This window comes from Cervus canadensis, chromosome 1 (genome assembly GCF_019320065.1).
Source record: "Cervus canadensis isolate Bull #8, Minnesota chromosome 1, ASM1932006v1, whole genome shotgun sequence".
In the NCBI taxonomy this organism is placed as follows: Eukaryota; Metazoa; Chordata; class Mammalia; order Artiodactyla; family Cervidae; genus Cervus; species Cervus canadensis.
Window position 1 is genome coordinate 111,487,358 of NC_057386.1, and position 22,978 is coordinate 111,510,335.

Genomic DNA, 22,978 nt, shown 5'->3' on the forward strand with positions numbered 1-22,978 from the left:
GTTAAGATGAAAGAGGGTTGTTTCCCCTTTGCCGGCTAATATGAAGGACTTAATAGATTCTGCCTGAGGAACTCGGCTGGGAGCGGAAGGCTGGGGGGGAGGGACTCCGGCGTGGGCAAAGAAGCTGGGGGTGGGGGGGTCCCCAAGGGTTTTAGGGCAGAGCACCTGTCTCAGCAGGCCTGGCTGACAGCGCTGCCCCGGCCGCCGCTTGGGCTGTCAGGAGCCAGACACGTGGCCGGAGACGAGGTGGGGCCAGGCCCCCTGCCCTTCACACTAACATGGGGACAGGTACCAGAACTGCCCACTCCCCAGTTTGTGCCAGAGGAGAGTGGGGCTGGGAGAGAGGGTGGGGTGAGGCAGGCTGACCCTGCAGGGTGCCTGGTTCAAGACCACAGCCCACCACCCCTAGACCCCTCTCCCCAGCCCTGCCCCGTGGGACCCTGGGTCTGTCTTTATTCCACTCCCCGGAGGCAAAGGGGAGGTAAGAGAGACCAGCCTGCGGAATTCTTTTAGAAACACCCGCATTCAGAGATGCCTGCAACAGGAAGGGGCCTGGGTTCCTCTCATCCAAAACTCGACCTGCACTCAAGCACGAGGGAGCCTGGAGAGCTGGGGACGGGACCTTCTCGGCCGCGTGGCTGCAAGCAGAGAGCAGTTCTCCGGAGGCACAGGCTGGACCCTGACCGGCCAGGCAGGCGGGACCGACGTCTGAGTGGCTCTGCCAGTCACGGGCGCCTCCCGTCCCCCGGGGTCGGGGGAAGCCCTTCTCCAGCCCAGACCACCCCAGAGCACTCCGCACACACTCCCCTGGGAACCATGCAGGGCCAGGCTGGGCCACTGCTGGGGAGGGTGGGAGCTTCAGAGGCCGGGCTGCGTGGTGGCCCAGGGAAGGCGGCTCTGGAGGAAGGGAGACTTCAGGGAGGTCCGGGGGAAGGGTGGGAGGGAGAGAAGCTGTCCATGTCCCCCCAGTTCTGGGTTTAGCTCCATCTCCTGGGTAAATGGCACAGCAGGTGCCTACAAGGAGACACCCCCGCAGCCTTCTTCCCTTTTGTTTACTGACTTAATTCCTCCAGATCAAAGGCTGCCCCTTCCTCCCTGAGCAGGCAGGTGGGGGAATTACATTATTTATATTGAAAATGGGCAAGAACTCCACGGGGACTTCTTTCTCATGGCTGATAAGAGAAAATGAGGTCGCTGCATGCCCGTCGCTGCCCCCTCCGACATCCCCCACACCGGCGTCTGCCGTGGGTGCCCACGGGCTCTGGATGGGCTGCTCCAGGTGCACCCACCGGTGCTCACCCTGAGCCTCCAGTAAATTATTGACCGGAGCAGCAGGTATTAATGTGACGAAGCCAGAACATCCTCTCCAGGCCGCCCCCAGCCTGGGTGATCTATCATCTCCCTGGGCTTTGCAGCTGGCACTGGGCAAACACAGTGAGGAGAGAGAGGCCAGATGCAGGTCATTAAGCTCCGGGTGCAGGTGGGCTGAGGGGGCCCGGGGGGCGGCCACAGGGGGGCCCGGTCCCTCCTGGGCTGGGGTTTCCTCTGGGTCACCCACTGCCCTTTCCTCTGCTTCCTCCCGCAACTCCCCCCCACCCCCACTCCATCCTCAAAGGAAGCCTCCAGAGAAAGAGTCACTGGGCTTAGAGCTTCCCGGATCAACTCCCACAAACCCCAACAAAACTCCCTTTTCGATGAGGAAACTGCTGTGCCCCACACTTAGGTAACTTGTCTCGACCACATGGCTGCTAAGTGGCTGAAACCCGGGTCTCCTCTGAGTTCCAGGTCAGGGGCTTGGAGCCCCTCGGCCGTGTGGTGTCCCTTGGCCCTCCTCACGGTCGTGTGAAAGGGAAAGATGGCGCGATTCTTCGTGTGTATCGCTCCTGGTACTTGTAAGGAAACGGCAGTAGCACTACACCCCCACAATCCCCTTTCCCTTAGACATCTGAGTATTTTTTGGGGGGTCTCGTCTTCATGTTAGCCTAACAGTATCTCAGAGGTACCCAGAGGCGTCACTCCCAGCCCTCTTTGCAGAGGGGGAGCCAGGAGGCAGGGAGTGGGTATGCAGCAAGTGACCTCACCGGGAGGTGTCTCGATTTCTTCGGCTCAGAGGCAACGTGCCAGGTGCTATTTCTGGGGCTACTATGCCAGCGGGGAATAGGCATCAAGTGGGAACTGGGAGGGGACTCGGTGGGGGTTCCTCTGTGAAGGCTCAGGTCCTGGCGATGCTCAGTGGCCCTGAGCCGGCTCCGGCCTCCCTAGCGGTGCCGGGATTGCGGCCGCAGCATCCTGCCATAATGCAGTAATGACAGGCTGCCAGGGAGCCCCGCCGAGGCCCGGGAGGGGAGAGGAGCCCTTGGCCTCCCTCTCAGCTGCCTGGGCTCTCTGAGAGGGAGACAACGGAGAACACGCGGATGGCTCGACTGTCTCTTCCCCAGACGCGCAAGAGAAATTGGATTAGACACGGTTGCAGCAACCTCCTCACCAATACCTTTCCCCCTGGAGTCCTGCTGCCAACTCGTCGTTACATCCGTGGGTGGCTCCCGACCTACTCCTCCAAAGCGAAGGCTTCTGGGGTGGCCAGCCCTGGGGACGGCTGCCAGGCACTCATCTCAGGCGAGGACCGCAGAGCAGGGTGAAGTGCTGGCAGGGATGCCAGAAGGAGCCACTCGTGGACCCCCGTGGGGCCCGGCTGCAAATGCCACAGTGAAACACCCGGATCCTGCAGCAGCTTTGGGTTTATAGCGCGGTGAAAACAAACGAAAAACGACAAAAAAAGCAAAGGAGAATTCAACCTGTCTCCCTGGTTAATCCCAACCCCACTGAATGGTGATCTTGTCATCTGTGAGAGCATATTGTTATCTTTTTGGGGTTAGGGGTTGGCTTAAAAAAAAAAAAAAGGGAAAGATATTGTCTGGACAACTTCAGATGACTGGTATTTATAAGGTTCTTTCTGTAGCTTGGGACTAGGTAGGAAATCAGACTATTTCCAGTCACTGCAAATAACATACCCTACATTTAAGAAATGTGGCAGTTTCTGCACGCCGGAAACTAACATAACGTTGTAAATCAATTATACGTCAAAAAACCCCAGCAATTTCCTATTATTTATTGAACAAAAATAGTTGAATTAATTACGAACTGTATACATTTAAAATGAACAAAATAGTAAGTGTTTAAAAACTTCGTAATTCTCTAGCTTTACAACTTCATACCTATCTTTTTATATATATATATATATATATATATATGTGGCTTCCTTGGTAGCCCACTTGCAATGCAGGAGATCCTGGTTCAATTCCTGCTCGGGGAAGATCGGCTGGAGAAGGGACAGGCTACCCACTCCAGTATCCTTGGGTTTTCCTGGTGGCTCAGATGGTACAGAATCTGCCTGCAATGCGGGAGACCTGGGTTCAGTCCCTGGGTTGGGAAGATTCCCTGGAGAAGGGAACAGCTACCGACTCCAGTAATCTGGCCTGGAGAATTCCACAGATTGTATAGTCCATGGGGTTGCAAAGAGTCCAAAAACATGACTGAGTGACTTTAAACAAAAACCTCTAAGCTCTGTAGGGTAGTTCTCAACTCCAAGGGTGAATGGCACGTGGCCCTGTGACCACATGCGGCCTCCTCTGTCCTGCAGGCAGCACCTGGGCCCCCGGGGACTCCAACTGACACCCACCACCCCCCTTCCAGAGCCGGAAATGGGGACCCCGGAAGCAGAGGTGCCTGGAGTGACCGTCCAGTAGGGCACCCTAGTCTCCAGGTCTGGAACTGAGGGCAGGCGAGGGGTGTGGGAAAGACACTGGCACGGCCTGCTTCGTGGGAAGCGCGAGGCGGGTGAGGTCAGGGGTGCTGCCATCAGCCCAGAAAAGGGCAGTCCTTTCCACACCGACATGAGGATAGGGCTGAGGTCCTGGACATCAGTGGGGGCAGAGGCCCATTTCCTCCTGAGGCCCCCAGCGCCCCCCACTGCAGGGGCTGGAGTGGCGAGCAAACTGAGGAGGCCCAAGACCAACTTTTTACAGTTGAGAATTTTTATTAAAACAATCATTTAAATTACAACAGTCCGCCAGAATAGCAAATAGCCTTCCCTGGTCCGGCCCTGACAGGAGGCCCCACGGGAGGGGGGAGGGTGGTTTGATGTCTTTGAAAACCGATGGAGCTTCCCTGGAAGCCCAGAGGGGCGGGCCTGGCCCTGGGGCAGCGGGCGTCCCCCCACCAAGGCCGCCCCCTCCGGGGGCCGCCGGGTCTCAGCCCTGTCAGCGGGTGACAGCGCTGTCGCCGGTTGTCAGCCTCAGGATGTGCTGTTTGGATTCTAAAGAGGAAAGAGAGGGAGAGAGAGAAGCCTGTCCCCAGGACTCAGAAGGCAGTCACTCAGGAAGCGTTATGTAAGGCCGCGGGGGCCGCCCAACAGGGACAGCAGACGGCAGAGCCCCCGGGGCCCAGGAGGGGCGGCGAGCACGTCAGCGAGGTGGTGTGCGTGCACCCGCCAAGGGCCGCCGGTGCAGCCTCGCCGAGGGTCACTGGCCCGGTGCTTCCGCCCAGCGCCCGTCAGGGGCGCTTCTAACCCAACGATCCCAGCAGGGCCCTGCTCTCGTGGAGGTCAGGGGCTTCCTTAACTGGACAAGCCCTCAGCTCGTCCACTCACACATCACACGTCGCCTCTGCGGTGGGCGCGCGCCCTGAGCACGGAGCTCCTCTGTTAGAGTCCTTCTTCCACTCGGGCTCAGGACCCTTCGGAGGGCCCCGTCCTCTCCGCCTGTCCATCTCCGGGAGGTACCTGCCTGCTCTCGTCCCCGAGGAAAACCGCAGTGTTCCAGCCGGCCCACTCCCCCCTCCCAGCCCGAGGCAGCTCCCCTAAACAGCTCAGACGCCACCCCGCTCCCCTGTGGCCACAGACTTCAGACAGACAAGCAGCAATTAAATAATAATAATAACAATTAAAAAAAAAAACCCACAAAGTCCGACAAGGTTTTTATAAATGACCACCATGCTCTGTGCCCACAGCCGCTGTTACAGACTAAATCTACAGGTCAGGGATGGATGGGTGGTGAGCCTGAGGAGACAGCCGGGCAGACGGTAGAGGATCCCCACCGGGAGCCTTGTCTCAGGGTAAGAGGCCTTGGAGGGACAGGGGAGACGGAGGGGAACCTCCCGGCCACAGCCGTTCATGCTTAGTGTTCAGAGTCCCACCCCGCACGTCCCAAGGGGCTGGCTTCCTGCGGGCAGGGCGGCCCGAGGCGCTGGCGGACTGCCCAGGACAACCCCTAGGGCAGCTTGACCGTGGAATCTGGCGGGATCTCTGTGAGCGTCTCAGTCTCTCAAAACCACCTAGGATGGCTGGAGAGCACTTCTGCCCCGGGAAATCTCCTGGCCCTCACACGTCTTGGAGTAGGAAGCCTCTTCTCACTGGACAAGCGTTCCCTCCTGCCGCTCTGCACAAGAGCCCCGTGGGAAGGATGTAAACAGGCTGGTGGGCCCAGCAGGCCGTTAAGGAGGGGCGGGAGAGTGGCCCCAAACCAAGGAGCGAGTGTAGGCCTTGGGGTGTGCAGGGGAGTGGGTGGGGGTCATGTGCCAGCAGCTGCCGAGCACTGACTATGCCTCCCCGCCCCCACCCAGCCCCGGGGTCACCTGCACCCCTCCCCTCCACGGCCCAGGGAGAATGTAAAGTGAAGGCTCTTGGGAGAAAAGGGCCGCAGGAAAGGAGGCCCAGGCACCGTCACGGGCGGGGGGCTGTGCCAGCGCGTGGCCAGGAGGAAGGATGGTTCAGATCGGCAAGACGGACCGTGGCCATGTCAGTGGCGCTGGGTGTTGGGGCCAGTGAGACATCCCTGCGGGGCCTCAAGAGCCCTGCAGAGACCTGGGTCGTGGCTGGGCTGACTAGAGTGATGGGGAACCCCCTCACGCCCCCGCACATGCAGGAGAGCCTCCAGCTGGAGAGGCCCACCCCGCCTATGCCTGCCTCTCAGGCCTGGGTCTGAGCGGGCAGAGAGAGGCAGTGAGTGTTTCGTAGGCTACAAGTTCCAGGTGCAGGCTTGGCTGGCCTCCCAGGCCCTCTGCCGGCAGCCAGCCCTTCACCACAGCTTAGGCCGGGTTTTCCCCGGGCGCAGCTGTGTTCCCACTCCCCACCACGGGTGGCCAGAGCGCTGCCCCCCAGGGGTGCCTGCCGAGCGCCCATCTCCTCCTGGCTCGTCGTGGCCGAGCTCTCCGATGACGTGGAGCAGGTGGGCCACTCTGGGCCACCTTGTTCCCACACCAGCTCCTCACCAGGGAAGGAGAGGAACGTTCTGGAACCCTGGGGGCAGGGCTGGGGGATGGCACCAGCCTCTGGGTCTCCAGGGGGCTTGTGTACTCCCCTCCCTGAAGCTACTTCCCAGCAGGGGGTCCAGGGAGGTCAGCCGGGGCAGGGGAGCGGGGGCCAGTAAGACACACACTCCAGGGTGCTTTGGACGAAGGAAGCATAGGATCCCACATCAGACGAGGAGAGACAAATACTTTTTTAAAAAACCTAAAGACTCAGGTCAGGAGAACTAGAACCCCACGAGAGAACCCTCTGCAGGATCATAGTTCAAGGCAATTGCACATGAAAGGGCTGGGCTCTCCGCTCGGCCCACCTTCGGACGGCTCCCGCGGTGTCGGGCCCATCCCGTCGGTGCCGCGGGCGGGCGTGCAGAAGCAGCTGATCCTGGGGTGGCCGGGTCACCTGCTAGAGCTCTTCAAAGAAGGCCACTCGGGACTTGGCGCTCTGCAGGGTGAGCTGCAAGGAAGCAGAGAAGATGGTGAAGGCGGGGCTGGCTTCTTGCCCTTTCACAACAGGACACCCTCCTGCCTCGGGGACTAAGCTCGAAACGGGTTTGGAAGGAAAGGGAACACGGCTCGAGAAGCCGGTGGTCAGCCCCAAGCAAGTTTCCAGAGTCGTCCAAGGACTCGAATTGGGAGGTGACCAGTGAGGACACGCCAGGAGGGAGGGAGGGCTGGCGGGCAGAAGACCCAGGGGCATTTGGAGAGACTCCTCCATCCCCGTCTACGGGGTGTGCTGTCCATGCCAGGGCTCGAGGGCCAGCTCGGCAGCGCCGTCTCAGTCCTCAGGCCCTGGGCACGCCGCTGGGGCAAGGCGACGGGCCTCGGGCGGGGCAGGCCTGCGGCCCGTGAGGACCAGCTCGTCTCTTCTGCTCCCGGTTCCCCAGGGGACCCCAGAGCCGACTTGCCTATGACCTGGCGGCTGAGAGGGGGTTTCCATCCACAAACTGGGATGGAAGGCTCGGGCTTTCTAGGTGGGGCTGGTTCAGGCAGGGAGGGGGGAACAGGTGGTGGTGGTGGTGGGGGGTGCTCTGGGCCTGAGGCCTTTCCTGAGAGGCAGGAGCTCGGGGAAGGAGCAAGGGGAAGAGGCGGAAGGCAGGGGGAGGGTCGGGGGAGGGGCCCCTGGCTGGCAGATAAGGTTTGCGACCTCTCGGGGCTGCCAAACCTTGATTCCCCAACCCGGCAGGCCCCTTGCCAGGAGCTCCCCAAGCGGAAGCATCTGGCGTGGGCACCCTCCCAGCGCCCGGCTCTGCTCCTAAAATCAACCGCGCCGGCGAGGCTGTGTGCGCCACGCCCAGCTCCAGGACTTTGCTGAGGCGAGTTTCTGGGGATGGGGACACACAGCACGCACGGTCCGTCCACCTTCATGCCCTCGAGCCACCGGCTTAGTGCTGTGTGGTGGGAGCTCCGCTTGTCGAGTGAGCAAAACTCAGGTGGTGACTGCAAAGAATGGTGAGATGTGGGGGAAATTCGAGAGTTCCCCACCGGGCTGGAGAGGCCCAGGTGCTAATTCTCCATCACCAGCTCCCTGTGTGGCCTCAGGGGACACGCTTGACCTCTCTGAGCCCCTTTTCTCTGGAGTTCAACCACGGGGGCAGGCTAGATGGCCTGGCCCATTCCCTCATTCAGAGACCTCTGGCAGCCTCTGAATCCAAAGAGCTTGGCTCTCCGAAGGGCGGGGGAGGAAGGCTCCAACCCAACCACTTCACCATCAAAGATGCACAGCATCAGTGCACTCGAAATGAGACAGCTTGAGAGCCGGCTCTTTAAATCCTGCCAAATCTTTTGGCCTTGAAGTTCCCGACTAACAAGCTAAATGCAGGGAGGCATCTGAGCTGTTTCCTTCAGTGGAACCAATTTCTGAAGCCCTTTGGAAAGCCCAGCTCTAACGGGAATGTAGAGAGCTTTCATTTCTTTGCTGAGACGGAACTCCCTCTAGAAGGATGGGCTTCTCCCTAAACATAACAGAGGAGAAGGACCGGGAAGGACACGTTCGGTGATAACAGGAACCAGGATGCGGAAAAAAGAGAGAGCCAGAGAGCCGCTGGGACAAAAATTGTCCTGGGAGAGAGTGAACCGAAAGGGGTGGAAGCCTGTGTACCACTCAGGTTCCTCCAACATACCCAGGGGACCTCAGGTCAGCTCCTCCAGGGACAGGGGACCCGCAGGAGACACGGCTTGCCACAGCCCTTCTTTCCACACACCGAGCCACTCACAGGCACAGCCAGACCGCCTGACCCAAAGCCCACCTGGGCTGCTGAGCCGCAGGGTGGTCCTGGCGGTTCCTTCCTCACAGGGTGATCAGAAACGCCCGATGACACGCTATGGCTAGTGATACTATGCGATCACGTCCCTTCTCCCCCAGCTCTGGCTCCTGGCCTTCCAGGGATCAGGGAGCAGGGCACAGCACAGGTTAGAAGGGGTGCAGGTGAAGAGGGGAGGCTCATGGCTGCTGAGGCGGGGCGAGCAAATGCCCCCGAGGAGGGGGGCCTGGCCACTTCCCCGGGCGGGGAGCCTGGCCTGTGTGGGCCTCCGAGAGCCTTCTGCCCATTTGTATGACGGTGGCGCCAAGAATTCCTGGATTGTCTACGCGAGCTGCGTGCCGGATGTCCCCTCGAGGTGCCAGCACCAGACTCCAGCTACTCACTCCAGCGTGACCTTGCCAGGAGGCGAAGCCCTCTTTGGGTGGGCAGCACGCAACCCTGGACCCCAGCCCACACTGACCTCTTATCTCGCAAGAGCAGCAGTTGAGCCCCAGTCCAAGGAGAGGTGCAAGGACAGACCCAATGCCCTGGCCGTGAGGAAGCAGAGAGGCACCGTGGACGCATGGCCTTGACAAGAAGACAGTACTGTGGTCTCGGGGCTGCTGGACGGATGGGTGGGGCCGCCAGACAGAGGTGGCCAACGTGGCTGCTGACACCAAGGGCCCTGGGATTCCGGCCCTGGCCCACAGACAGACCTGCCCCCATCACTCCCTCTTTCTGCACGGTTCGTGTAAATGTAAATCCTGTGTTAGTCGCTCAGACGCTCTTTGTGACCCCATGGACTGCAGCCCGCCAGGCTCCTCTGTCCGTGGGATTTCCCAGGTAAGAATACTGGAGTGGGTTGCCATTTCCTTCTCCAGGATCTTCCCCAACCAGGGACGGAACCCAGGTCTTCCACACTGCAGTGAAGATTCTTTACCGTCTGAGCCACCAGGGAAGCCGTGGCGGTTCCAATTCCCACAGGAAGCCCGTCATCAGAGAAAAATCCCGCACGAGTGGCTGGAACCCTCCTGGTGGCCACGGCAGCCCCCGCCTGCCCCAACTCAGCAGTATCCTTCATCTCAAGCATCACTCCGTGATCATGATCGTGCTAGAGAGCAGGCTGGGGAGGCCGGCAGGGGGAGGGTCTGCAGGGAGAAGCCTGGGCTTCTTTCCTCCCCCTAGGGGGTCTGCCAGCGACGCTCCTGGCCTCTGGGCTTGAGATCACTCCCCTCACCTGTGGGATCCCTGACTGCCAGCTCTTTCTAAGAAAGCTCCCTGACTGTCACACTGATCGTGCAACCTCAGGCAGGATGCATTCCTAACCAAAGGGGAGAAGCCCTAGCGGAAACGGTATAGAGCCGGCCCTTTGTGGAGTGAACCGCCCCCGTGGTCGTCTCCGTAGACTCCTGGAGATGAGGTCACAGAGGCCGGGATCCCGGCCACCTTCTCACCCTCCAAAGTGTACAACCCACTCAGTGTTGCATCCATCTTCCTGGCTCTCCGCGCAGCAGGCAAGGGACCACACGGGAGATGATCCGACTGAGGCCTTGCATCCTGCCGTGTTGCACGGGAGAGCCGAAGCTCGTCCCGTGAGCCCACCCCACACCCTGCAGCCCCTTGGTGACCCAGCAGCATGTGTCATCACCCCCAGACGGACTGCTCGGAGGGGGTCAGCGCCTCCAGGACTGGGGCTGGGAGAGGACCCCCCATTTCAGTAGCTGGAGGAGCAGAAAGGCCTGGGGACGTGGACAGATGAGTGGGGCTTCACGCACACAGGCTGCCTCATCCAGCACCCGCAGGGTCCACTCCTCCTTCTCTGAAGCCTTCTGAGGAGGTGCGGCCTCAGCCGGTCCGCTCGTCGGCACCCCAAGGACGACAGAAGACTATGAACGTCTCCTCATCGGGCTCAGGGCTGACCGCTCCTCTCTTCCGGCTGTCTCCTAATACCTGATTCAGATCAGCCGTGTGAATAATACAGGAGGAATTAAGTTCTCTCTCGACTGAACCGGCTGTTCAAGTCTGTCACTAATCCAAGCTCCATTCCAAGCAGACAAACTTCCTCTTCTCTGCTGGCTGTAGAGCTGGACGTGGTTTTCATCTTCGGGGTGTTTGTGTGGGCGGGGGGCGGGGGGAGGCGCGTCTGGTCCACCTGTGGCCTGGCCCCTTCTTCCTGCTCAGCTTTGACCCACAAGCCTGGCAGAGTCGCCTCCCCCTCCCGCCCACCTCCGCATGGCATTGCCTGTTGTCTGTGACCGCCACCGGGCGGGCCAGGGCAGGACGGGATGGGGGGTCACCTGGGTGGAGTCACCCGGCAGGGGCGAGACCTCTTCACACCACCCAAGCTGTGTGCAGTGTGACCGCACAGGCACCTCCGTCAGCTAACAGACGAGTTTGGATTCGGGAGCTGCATCTGTGCCCTTAAAAAGACCCTGGCCCTCGGAGGCAGCTGGTTAGCCAGCCGCCTCTCCCGGACTCGGGCACGCGTAGAAAAGGCAGACTCAGGGGCCTCCAGCTCACTGGGCAAGGACTTCAGGCAGCCCAGAGAGACACACAAGCACCTGCCGCTGCCTGCTCCTGAGAGAGGGCCCCGGGGATCTAGAGACAGCAAGCCCGGAGGCACCGAGAGAGGAGCACCGCTCGGCTCAGCGGGCCCCCCCACCCCGCCCTGCAGGGAAGGCTTCCAGCTCCCAGGCTCCTCCAGCCTCATTCATTCCCGGGAGTGCCCCCTGCTGGAGCAACACAGCCCCCCCAGCCTGTTGGCTGCCAGCTCCCTCCTCCCCGGCTCTCCTCTAAAAGTCCTTTTGGGGAGGGGGGGGTGGGGCACTGCTTCCCAAAGTGAAGGGAGAAGAACTAGATGTATTCCGGCACGGGGCCTGCAGCGGCAAGGCTGCCTGATTAAGGATGAATTACACTTTCATCAGCGCATAGAGAAAATTGATTCACGAGGCTGTATTGTGATAATCTGGTTCCTAAAGAAAAGGGGGTGGCATCGGGGGTGGGGGTGGGCAGGACACAGCGCCACTTGGGCGATCAGTGACGAGACAGCGAGAAGCAGCTCTACAATTAAGCTGGGAGAACAAAACTAATCAGGGAGCCGGGAGTCCTCCAACTAGTCTCTGGGGGCCTCGCCTCAATCCACTCATCCCTGGGGGGTAAGAGAGAAAGGCAGCGGGGGTGGGGGGGAGAGTCTTATTTCAGACAAGGAGACCCACAAGGCTGAACCCGTTTTAGACACTAACCTAAGAACTCCAGCAGCTGAGACCCTGCTCTTCCCATAAAAAAAGCAGGGGAAGTTGAAATGCAAGCCCTAAAATCATGTTACACTTCCTCTCCCGCCACTACATATTAAGAACAGAGGAGCCGGTGGGGGCTGGAGTGGCGGGGGCAGCGCAGATACAAAAGGACCGGCGGCTTCTCCACCACTGGGAGCAGGAAGGTGAACGCCAAATCCAGAAGCAGCGGCGAATTCCAACATAATCTCTGGTTTGGGGTGTGATCAACGTTCCCTTTCCGGAAGAGAAGCCGAGGGGGGCAGGGCTGGCGGACGGGTACGGCGTCTGGGAACTGGCCGGATTAAGCGATTCTGTCTTGCTAGCTGACAGCTTGCGCCCGAAAGCCATCTGGTGATGTGCACAGGGGCAGAGAGCTTGTCCACAGGCTTATCCTGAAACGGAGGTGGGACGAGCGGCCGCGTCCACCGCCATGAACAAATCCAGTTTGGGCGTCAGCTACTTTATCTGCTCCTGGGAGAAATCTGCCTGGGAAAACCCGGAGGGCGCCTTTGGCTGATGCATCTTTTAGGCTGAACAGCGCCTGGAAACTGGCGTCTGCCGGCATCTCCAGCTGCCCGGGTGATGCTCAGCTCCTCCACCTGGAAAATGGACTAATCGTCCCGCTTCACCTCACTGGGCAGGGGGAGGCTGACGGACGGCCACAGGGCGCTCGGCAGGAGCAGCTGGGGGAAACGGTGCAGACAGACCCACGTCTTTTCAAATCGCCAACATCAGAAGGGAAATCACGGCGGGGATCATCGGAACTGAACCCGGTGCCCGCAGAATGAGTTTACAGCCGGGCTCATCCCTCCCGCGGTCGCAGTGACGAATCAGGCGCTGGAGGGAAGCGGCACGGAGATGTACGGTCCGCGCGGAGGGACCAGATGAGATGTTTGACTCAAACATCAAATAAGGCCCGCTGGTGCCCTCGGGCACTTCCAAACGGGGGCAAGATATCCTGGGAGGGCAAGGCAGGCTTTGTAGGCTCCTCCGACACCTCTCACAGGGAACGGGCTTACCCAGGTAAAGCCCACCCACCCAAGGGAGGAGCTGGATTGCCGTCTTTTGGCAAAGAGGCTGAGCCAAGTGGGTCCCTGAGCTGGGTCTGGGGGCGCTAAGCGTGTCAACCACACACGCAGCACAGCCTGTGAAGGGGCCTGGGTCCCGGCAGGCAATGCTGACGGTCACTCAGGAGGGAGGCCGGGCCAGTGGCTTTAACCAGGAGGGACGCCTCTCACGCGAGTCCACCCTCGCCCTGGGGTTCATCACGCCCCCGGTGTTGTAAGTGCTCTACTTGACTCCGAGCCCTGCAGCTCCAGAGGGAGTCCCCGCAAATTGAAGATGTCACTGGTCTTTTATGTCTTCCTGATCCGAGAGTGGCGGCGGGGCTTCAGAGGCGCGTCGAGGCTCCTCACTGCCGCCCCCCCACCCCCACCAGCAGAAACCAGAGCAGGGCTTCGGTGGTTCGCACCATTTACAAAGGAAATAAGCTTTCTAAGCTCTCTGACCTCCAGGATTTCTCATCTGTCGATTGCCTTTAAGAGCCTGTGCTTCTTCAGAGAGCGTGGGCAGGAAACACGAGGACAAGCTTGCTGGCGCTCAGACCAGCCCGGAACGAGAGCGTCCCTCGAGAAGGGGTGGGGGTGAAGGTTGCGACCGCACTGTCCGCTCCACAGTGCGCTGTGCTGCGAAGTCGCACCCGGCCACCGCGCACCTCATCGGCATGGTGGCTCTGAAGGCAAGAGGCTCAAGCCCCAGACACCGTTTCCCCCTCCCCCAGCCTCACTGCCAGACCCCACGCCCTTGCTCAGAAGACTGAGAGGCCAGGAACGCATGCCGCTGTCTCTCCTCCCACCCCGCCCCCGCCACCCCGAGAATGCCAAGGGTCTACGTTCCCAAGGGCGGCCTTTGATCGCTAGTGCCGCTCAGACTCGGATGCAAATGTCAGACCAGCTGTGCTGCTTATCGATCGGGAGAAGATGGAAATGTGCTGCGAAGATCAGCGGGAGCAGAAAAATACACCCTTGCGAATCCAGATCACACGACACCATCGGTGTGGTTCATTCTGGCTTTTTAAAAGCTTTTACCTCCAAACACATGGAAACGAAAACACCACTGGATACGCATGTTTCGAGCTGCGCACGCAAGTGTGGCGCCTCCCGGGCCAGACTCCCAAGCAGGTTTGTTTCTTTATGTAAGTTCAATCCCTCGCTGAGTTTTTAAACGGAACTCCTTGCTGTGCTCTGCTCAGTCATGTCCGACTCTCTGCGACCCCGTGGACTGTAGCCCGCCAGGCCCCTCTGTCCATGGGCTCTCCCAGGCAAGGATACCGGAGTGGGTTGCCATTTCCTTCTCCAGGGGATCTTCCCGACTCAGGGGTCGAACATGTGTCTCCTGTGTGTGTGTCTCCTGCGTCAGCAGGCGGATTCTTTACCGCTTCACCAGTTGGGAAGCCCACAGGGAACTCACTGAATCCTCATAAAAATCCTGAGGGGCGTGAACTGTTTTATTCCCCTTTTATAGGTGAGGACACTGACCCTTAGCAGAACAAGAATTACAGAGGAAGGAAGTGGCAGAGCAGCTGGCTCCGGTGAGGCAGACTGGACTGCCTCTCGGCATTGCCACAGGAACATGATAACCCCTGCTCCGGGTAAACCTTTGGGATTTCGCTTAAGTGTCACCAGCCCCGGAGGGTCCTACTGAGGAGGGTCAGACACAGGCCTCGAGGGGGAGGCCGGAGAGCAAAGGGGGAAGAATACACCCAGATGGCCAGAGGGAGGGGAACCAGTCTTTCCTCGAAGGAATCTGTGATCAGAAGACACAAAAAATGAAACAAAACAAAATCAACGCAGGCTGGTTTGAAGCAAGATTAATGACGAGCCTCAGGACAATGGAAACTCTTCGGTTCACCACCGATCTGCATTTCTCACCCTGGACCTTCTAGATGGAGCTGTGCCCTTGACAGTCTGGGTGCCCACATCTCAGAGCCTGCGGTGGTATTTCTCGTCATCTCGGCTCTCTCTGGCCCAGACCACAGCCCAGGCACAAGGCCAGAGCCACCCTGGCATAGTAGGTGGCTGGCCGGCAGGCTTGGATACTTGGCTGCTGGAACCACCAAGGTCCAGAATGTGCCTCCCTCCTACTTCATCTGTACCAAAAGCTACCACTGCCTGATCTGTGATGCTGAAATCAAGTCCAGCTGTGTTGAGAGCCAACTCCATTTTATTAACCCTCAATTAATCTGAATTCTGGGTTAACTGGAGCTTGCAGCCAGCCTACTTTGAAAACAAGTTCACATCAAGACATTAAAAAAAAAAAAAAAGGCGTCTGTGCATGTCCTAGGAGCAGTACACATTTGCAGTACAAATCAAACCTCATCTGTCTGTAATCACAGCTCAGTGAGGACTGACGGTCAGAACCGGGCCCCTGAAGAATTGAAACGTTCTGAATCATTACAGAAAGAAGAGAGATGAAATCATCCCAAGGTAGAAGAGTACGGTCACAGACAGTATCTGACAGCACAGACGGAAACAAAAAATGGGCCTTCTGTGTGCCCCTGTGCTTGCCACGGAGCCCAGGAAGCTATAGTGGGTCCACCTGGGTGATGTGCCACCTGGCCCACTCATCTCAGGGTTCTCACTCCTGCCCGGCACAGAGCATGCACCGCTTGGTGACGGGGTGTTCAATGCCAGCATGTGGCATGAAGGCTCGAGAAAACAGGAGCCCGCTAAATAAAAGTGTCACACACAAATTGTGGTTCACGCCAGGGGTTCCTGGAACCACTGACAGATCGAATCCATCTTATAATGAGATCCATCTGGGACTTTAATAGCTAACCTCTCTCGCTTGGATGGCAACCACAAATAGGATCTATCCTGTGCCAGATCGCACTTTTTGATACAAAGCTTCCAATGGGCTTGTTTTATTCTGGGAGCAGAAACCATGGTGAGGACACCAAAGAATATGTCCACATGTGACTGGCGGGTGTCGGTGGGCTCACTGGCGTGGGTGCTGCTGGGGTTCGGGTGAGGAGCAGGGGGAGAATGTCATTTTATTATTGTATGTAATAAATTCTCTCCACTGCCTAGGCCCGTGGGGAGAATAATGAACTGTTGCAGAAGGAAAGCAGCAATCATTCAATTAATTCACTTGGCGAGCGCTGACCGCCCATCAGCCAGGCAGGACTGCACTGTCCCGAAGGGAGTTCCCGCAGGGGCGGCCATCAGCGGGCTCGCTGGTGGACAGATGGTCCGCTGAGCCTGACCGCAGCTCAGACCCCTGTGCTAGTGGTTTGCTTTACTTGAAAAGAACAGATGTGGACAGAGGGTGGGGGTTGGGAGGGGCGGCTCTCCCCACCCCACCCCGGTCCCATAACCAGAAGCTGCCAGGTGTGACCACGGACGGGTCTTCAGAGGCTGTCACCACATGAAAGGTCGTGATCTCGAGTTAAAAAGACACCCAAACAGACCCCTTTCCCATGCTAGGGTTATTTATCGGAGGGGGACGCCACCAAGACGAAGGACTGGAGACACACCTGACCGGACAAGAAGCCATGGCCTTCCCCAGCCCAACAACACACGTGAAGGAAGGACGGACGGCTGGTCCGACAGCCCCGGGACATGCTCCTCCGAGCGAGGCGGCCCCCGGGGCCCTGGAGGTCGGCCTGGTCCCGCAAGGGGGACGCCTGCTCTGAGACTCAAGCATGCTGCGGCCAGGCCCCAGGTGCCGCCTGCCCCTCCGGGAGGGCTGGGCGTGGCCCCGGGGACACAGACAGGCAAGCTCATGCAGGGGTTAGTACCACAGAGGGCGGTCCCATCACCACATACAGAGTACCTGGGCATAACCTACTGTGAGGGCTCAAATGCAGATAGGTCTTCTGCCTTGGGCTTGAGGCTAAACCAGCAAGATAAAAATGAAGAAAAACAGAAAACATACCCTGTGATATCAACAATGTCACGCATCATTGTGCCATTCGCAAAATGCTTTCAAGACCGGGCCTGAAACTGTGACTGGTGACTTCACTTGTTTGTTCTTTGCGGCTTGGAAACAGGGATCTCTACAGCTTTCAGCACCCCGGGGGCTGTGGGGCAGCGACATACAGCCCGTGCCTGGGGCGGGGGGAGAGAGAATAGAGTGCAGAGGGGTCCAAGGCAGCTTCTTGGAGGCCCGCCGGCTCCCTGGCCAGCTGGTCCTTCCTCCTCTCTGCCCACAGGCTGAGGCCTCGCTTGAGCTCCTCTCTCTGCTCAGCGTTTCAGACGTGGGTCCAGGAGGGAAACCCATTACATTACAGAAGCTGGGGGAAAGAGGAACGTGGGTGGTGGAGAGGTCTATTCTTCCAGGTCACGCTATTAAAAGGAATTCTCTACTCGGAGCCAATGGTAACTGGAGTCGGGAGGGAGGGTTCAGGACTCCTGACTGTCCCCTCAGTGATGGCAGGTAGACACATCTCTTAGGGTTTTCAGATACTTAAGCACTGAAAACAGCCCTCCAACTGGGAGACTAATTTTAAAGACTCGGGTAAAGGGTACAAAATTAAACACATCTATCACCATCTAAGCTCACTGCAGAACCTTGTACCGATCCCCATGTGACAGGGGTTGCTGGTTCTAGGGAAAGTGTCAGGAGCTGACGTCACCTGGCGCTAGAGGACCTTTCTGCTCTGCCCAACGGAAGACAAGTATATTCTTGGGCTGACAGCATGGGACTTAACTTCCTCCCAAAGGCTGAAAGCTCAAAACATCCATGGAGAAAAAGACATGAAACTTGTTAGCCACATAAATGGGAAGTCTCATCTTTTAAAACATTAAGGTTCTTCCAGACATTTCCTTTCAAGTCTGGACGAAAGCTTAACATTCAGAATTTGGTTTTGAATCAAGAATGGAATTTTACAGTTCTACGCCGCTTAGACACGCAAAAAGCTGAGAGGGAGAGGCCAGTCTCGACAGCCTCCCTTTCATTTTGCTTTCTCATTAAGTAAGGCAGCTCCCTGGGCAGATCTCCCCTCAGCTTGAAAGACAGAATTGCTTTACTGCTAAATGATGGATCAAAACCCGTCCTGTAACCATGATTCATTTCATCAGAGCTCTTAACACAAGCTCCCCCTTCCATCAAGCCGATGGGTTCACAGTCATCGGCAGATTAACTTCCCTTCCCGGTGTGAGTAAAAAAAAATTCCCTCAACTAAGTACATGTTAAAAAAAAACCACGGCACCAGCGTGACGACTCGGCTGCCGAGGGAGCCAGATGCCGACCCCGCGCTTGGCGAGCGGCCGGCCGAGCGGCAGGACAGGCGCCCCGGTACCTTTTTGATGGTGTTCTGTTTGCTGCCGCCGCCGCCCCGGTCGGCATTCTCGTTGTGCAGCATGTCCAAGGCCGTCTCCCGCTCTTTGAGTCTCAGGGCCTCGATCTCGGTCTTGAGCTCGTTGAGCTGCTCCTGCAGGTGCTTGCTCTTCTCCATGTACTCCACTCTGCCGGCAAGAGGACAGCATGTCACAGGGCTGGTGAAGGGCGAGACCCGCCGTGCCAGAGGCCGCAGACCCATGAGCGGCTCGGCCCGGGGACCCGGAGCCTGAGCTGGGGGGTTTAGGTCTCTGTTCGGCCGCTCATGGGCCGGGGGGACTTGGGCCGGTCCCTTAACTGCTCCGCATCCGTTTCCTCCGTGAAGTAGGGATGACAATCACAGAGCCCAGGTCAGAATTAAGCAGAAGGGAGTGGAGGAGAGCCTCAGTAAGCTGTCCTACCAGTAGTCGCGGCTAACAGAGAGCTTTTAAGTTCTGTCCAAGAATCAACATGGGAAGCTAGCCTCCCAGAACCCAGAACAATGTCCTCGTCTCAAAACAAAAGTTGCACAGTCACGTCCGACTCTTTGTGACCCCATGAACTGTAACCTACCAGGCTCCTCTGTCCATGGGATTTTCCAGGCAAGAATACTGGAGTGGGTTGCCTTTTCCTTCTCCAGGTGACATTCCAGACCCAGGAATTGGACCTGGGTCTCCTGCATTGCAGGCAGACACTTTACTGTCTAGCCACCAGGGAAGCCACACCCTTCTTAGAGAAGGGACTCCATTCTGGTGGACCTCTCGGACAGGCTGTGGCCCCCATCCCTACTTGCTCTGGGACATCATCTCCTAACGATGACAGACGCTCACGCAGCCAACACCGGGAAGAGAAAGACGCCCGCCACCATCTGCAGGCAGACACGCTATATCTGTGAGGGAAGCCACTCTCGGGGTGTCTGACCGCCTGGGCGCGGCCAAGCAGACCAGGTCCTCCCAGACCCAAGGGGACATTCTGCAGGGATTCCCATGGCTGGTTAGGGACTCTGCCCAGATGCTCATGGGGACTGAGGAAGGAAACATAAACTGTAAAAGAAGAGGGAACGGACAGGACGCAGCTCACCCCGATCGCCACCAGGTAACGCTGAACATGCCTAGCATGCAGGGAAGGGGGAAGGGAACTCACGCCGTGGGCACCAGTCAGAGACACTGGGGCTCTCTGTCCTCAGGACCCACTGCCCGGCCTGGGGCTGCCCTGAGGACACCGAGCCTGGTGAAGGCGCTTGCCCTACAGAGTCAGGTGGGCGAGGGGCTGAACCCCTGGTCTGTCCCTCATCCACAGTGCGGTGCTGGGTGAGTTCCTAGGCGCTCTAAGTCTGGGCTCCTGTTGATAACGGGAACACTAGGCCTGCCTCTGAAGTCAGCTGGTGGCGATGAGATGAAATGAAAGTTAAAGAACCGTGTCACCAGGCGCCCCACGCCAGGTAGCTGGCGTGACAGTCCCCTGGCCGGGGTGGCACGGCTGGTTGATGCACCTGTGGCTCAGAGCGGGGGACCCCGGTTAGATGTCCTTTGTGGGGGGGGTGCTCCCTTCCACCTCAGGGCCACGTCCCCTGACCATGAAGGAAACGAGGAGGCCAACTCAGGGCGGGCTGAGCTCAGCCGCCAGAGAACACAACTAGGAAACAGGTTCCACCACCAGGTCAGAGCACGACCACCTCTTGAACAGGGTCTGACTGGCTTGGAGACCCCCAACAACCAGTCCTAGGCTGTGGGTGAGCTCTGAAGCCACGGTAAACTCTGGGTCACCCATCAGGTGTCATTTTTATCCTGGAAGACGGAAAGCTGGTCTATCGCCCTTCATTTCCAATCAGGAAGCGCCTCTTCTGGTGGGCAACTGTGAAGAGTGTTAGTCACTCAGTCGTGTCCGACTCTTTGCGACTCCATGGACTGTAGCCCATCGGGCTCCTCTGTCCATGGGATTCTCCAGGCAAGAATACTGGAGTGGATTGCCATGCCCTCCTCCAGGGGATCTTCCCGACCGAGGGATCGAACCCAGGTCTCCTGCATTGCAGGTGGATTCTTTATCGTCTGAGCCAACACGGAAGCCCACAAAAATGGGAGCAGTCAGGAGAGACAGGCAAGAGTGCTGCGAGTGTCCGGTGGGCAAGGACAGGGCAAACCGTCATGGGGTTAGGGACAGGCTGCCCACGTGGGGCCCCGGGGAGGCGAGGGACTCCGTACTTCTCTTTCTCTATCTCCATTGAAAGGCGCTTCATGTCGGTGTCCTTGAAGTCAAAAGACAGGCTGTCGCCGATGAGGTTGAAGCTTGCCATGTCGGGAGGCAGCGGTGCTGGGAGGGGGTTCATGGGCTGTGAAGGAGAAACCTGATCATCAGGAGGGTTGGTTCCCCAAGAACGGAGGGCACTGCTGTGTCACTTGCTGACCCTCCAGAGGCCACAGAGGCCCTGGGCCCAGCGCGCCCACCCCTAAAGTGGATGGAGGCGAGGCAACGAGATTGGACAACTTTCTCCTCCCAGATTAGAGGGTCACCTGAAATACAGAGGACCCAACAGACCTCTCCCACCGCCTGCCCTACAAGGCTATAAACGGTATTGTCTCCTGCTCTTTCGGACCACACTTTTGTACTTCTGGCTCTGTTCCTCTGCTTAAACCATGTTGCCCCCCTACACCCCGCCTCGCTTTCGAGGCCCTAGAATGTTCTGCACTGCTCGCTCTGCCGTGCATTTGCTTAACAGTTGCCCCGAGGGCCCCGCCAGGGAACCTGAGGGCTGGGAGGGCAGAGAGCCTATGAGGCTAGAAGCAGGGTGGCACGCAGCCCCCGGCTCACCGGGTACGTGGGCTTGGTGGTGATTTCCAGCAGCTTCTGCTTGGCTCTTCGCTCTGCCTCGCGAGCTTCCTGCAGGTCCTGCTTCAGCTGATCGGCCTCCTTGGCCCTGCAAAGAGAGGAGGGGCCGTTGGCTCCACGGAAGACACAGGAGGGAGGTGGAGGTACATGAAAGCAGAACCCCCCAGGAAGTTCAGACTAGGAACGAGCCAGTGTTCATCTGACGGCTGCGGGACAAGGACAACCCAGAGCCTCGAATCGTCTTTGCAAAGCACAGGTCACAGTCCCATCCTTGGACCTGGCCATGAGCCGGGGCGGCCTGCCCAGCCCTGCTCCCCTCATAGGGCATGGTGAATACAGCTGTCTCCCCATGCGCCCCTCAAAAGAAGGGAAAAGAAGCGTATTGTGTAAATGTAAGAAAAGTCTCATGTCTCCTCAGCTAAAAGCAGCCTGTGGACAAGTTCGGTGGTTTTCCTGCAAATACAACCATCCGAGGGACAGGGGCTCAGTGCAAAGGCATGGCTGGACTGCGGTCCACGGAACCAGAGAACTGCATTGCTGCACCCGCTCGGCTCCAGCCCCTCTGGCGCGTGCGGGAAGGGGCCTCTGGCCGACCCGGGAGGACCCACTCACCTCCTCTCCGACTCCTCGGCCATCTTCAGCGCCAGCACCTCGGCCTCCAGCACCTTCTGCTCCATCAGGCGCTTCTCCTCCTCCGTCCGGATGGCCGTGGCCTTGACGCGCTGCATCTCCTGCTCGGCCTCTGCCGCCTTCTGGGCCAGGAGCTTCGCCTCCTCCTCCGTGATCTGGGCCTTTTCGGCCAACAGGTCGGCCGTCTCCTCGGACCGCATCTGCAGAGAGGAGTGCGGTTCAGCGGGAATGGGGGGTCCCATTCCTGTTCTTCCGCCCTGCTCAGGCCTCAGATGCCCAGGTCAGCAAGAACCAGCGTCTTGGACGCCCTGGGGCCCGGCCGGTCCCCAAGCCACACCCTTCAACTGCTGAGAAGGCTGTTCAGGGGGTCCATCTGTGGGGGCCCATTTGAACTGAGGCTACATTTTATGAGGGAGAAAACCAACTTAACTCTGTCCTTCTCTCTCTTTAAACAAGTGGTTCAAAAGCAGGGCGACTGTGCCCTCATGGGACACGTCACAGTGTGGAAACGAATTTGATTGTCACAAATGGGGGAATCCAGCGGGCAGAGGCCAGGGACACGGCCAACTAGCCCTCAGCAGGCAGGATGGCTCCCACCAGGGGACCACATGGCCCGATGAGCGGGGGGCTGGGGCTGAGACGCCCCCGGGGAAAGGTGACCCACGGTGAGTGGAGTTTGCCTGCCCGGGGAGGCTGAACTCAGCCTAAATCTGCTCCTGGAAACACAGGTGGAAAGAAAGACAATGATTTTTTTTTTTAAGCCGAAATGTCAAAGCCAGTGTGGCTACTCCATGGTCTTCAGGGCCTAACCCCGAGCCCGAGGGGGTCCAAGAGGCCTCCCGGGACCCAGCCCCGCGGACGTCACCAGGGCTTCGTTGGCCATCGTTGCCTCTTCTTTCATCTGCAGCAGCCGCCTCTCCAGCTCGTCCCGCGTGCGTTCAGCCTCCTCCCGCATCTGCTTCTCCCGCGCGAGGCGCTGCCGCTCCATCTGGGGGGGAGGAGCGGCCACTGGTCACCGGGGCCCGCGACCCGCGGACGCCCAGTGCCAGGGTCTCCCTCTGAGGACCCTGTTTCCTGCCAGCACTTTAGGGACCCAGCGTGACTCCCCTCGCCCACCACCCTCAATCCTTCTGAAATAGCTTGTCGAGTGACAAGCCGTGCTCCTTGAAAAATCATTGAGCGGTAAATGAACAAACAGCGGAACGCAGAGCCAGCCTCCACTGGGATGGGCAGGTGCGTTCGTGCACGGCGGGTGCAGAAGCAGCTACCTGGCCAACGCGGCCCCTGTGCAGGGAGACCCCGGGGGCCCTGCCCTGCGGCTCAAAGGACACAATGCAGGCTCCTCCTCCCAAGGGGCGGCTGCAGAGACAGACTGCGTGCTCCCCC

General features: G+C 58.8%; 1 protein-coding gene across 5 annotated transcripts in view; it reads right to left on the minus strand.

Moving 5' to 3' along the window:
- Positions 1–4,016: 4,016 nt before the first annotated feature.
- The window catches only part of NF2 (neurofibromin 2), a 65,904-nt gene continuing 46,942 nt past the window's right edge, over positions 4,017–22,978 (minus strand). Inside the window, exons 11-17 of one of the 5 annotated variants that reach the window (XM_043437103.1) lie at positions 22,458–22,580; positions 21,575–21,792; positions 20,945–21,050; positions 20,338–20,465; positions 18,120–18,285; positions 16,667–16,711; positions 4,017–6,757 (exon numbers count right to left, since the gene is read on the minus strand). In XM_043437103.1, the coding sequence (XP_043293038.1) occupies positions 16,676–16,711; positions 18,120–18,285; positions 20,338–20,465; positions 20,945–21,050; positions 21,575–21,792; positions 22,458–22,580 (777 nt within the window). In that variant the 3' untranslated portion in view covers positions 4,017–6,757; positions 16,667–16,675. Of the gene's footprint in view, positions 6,758–14,604; positions 14,624–15,864; positions 16,712–18,109; positions 18,286–20,337; positions 20,466–20,944; positions 21,051–21,574; positions 21,793–22,457; positions 22,581–22,978 lie in introns of those variants that run through there. The other 4 variants (XM_043437095.1, XM_043437110.1, XM_043437087.1 and 1 more) reach the window with 4 other exon arrangements.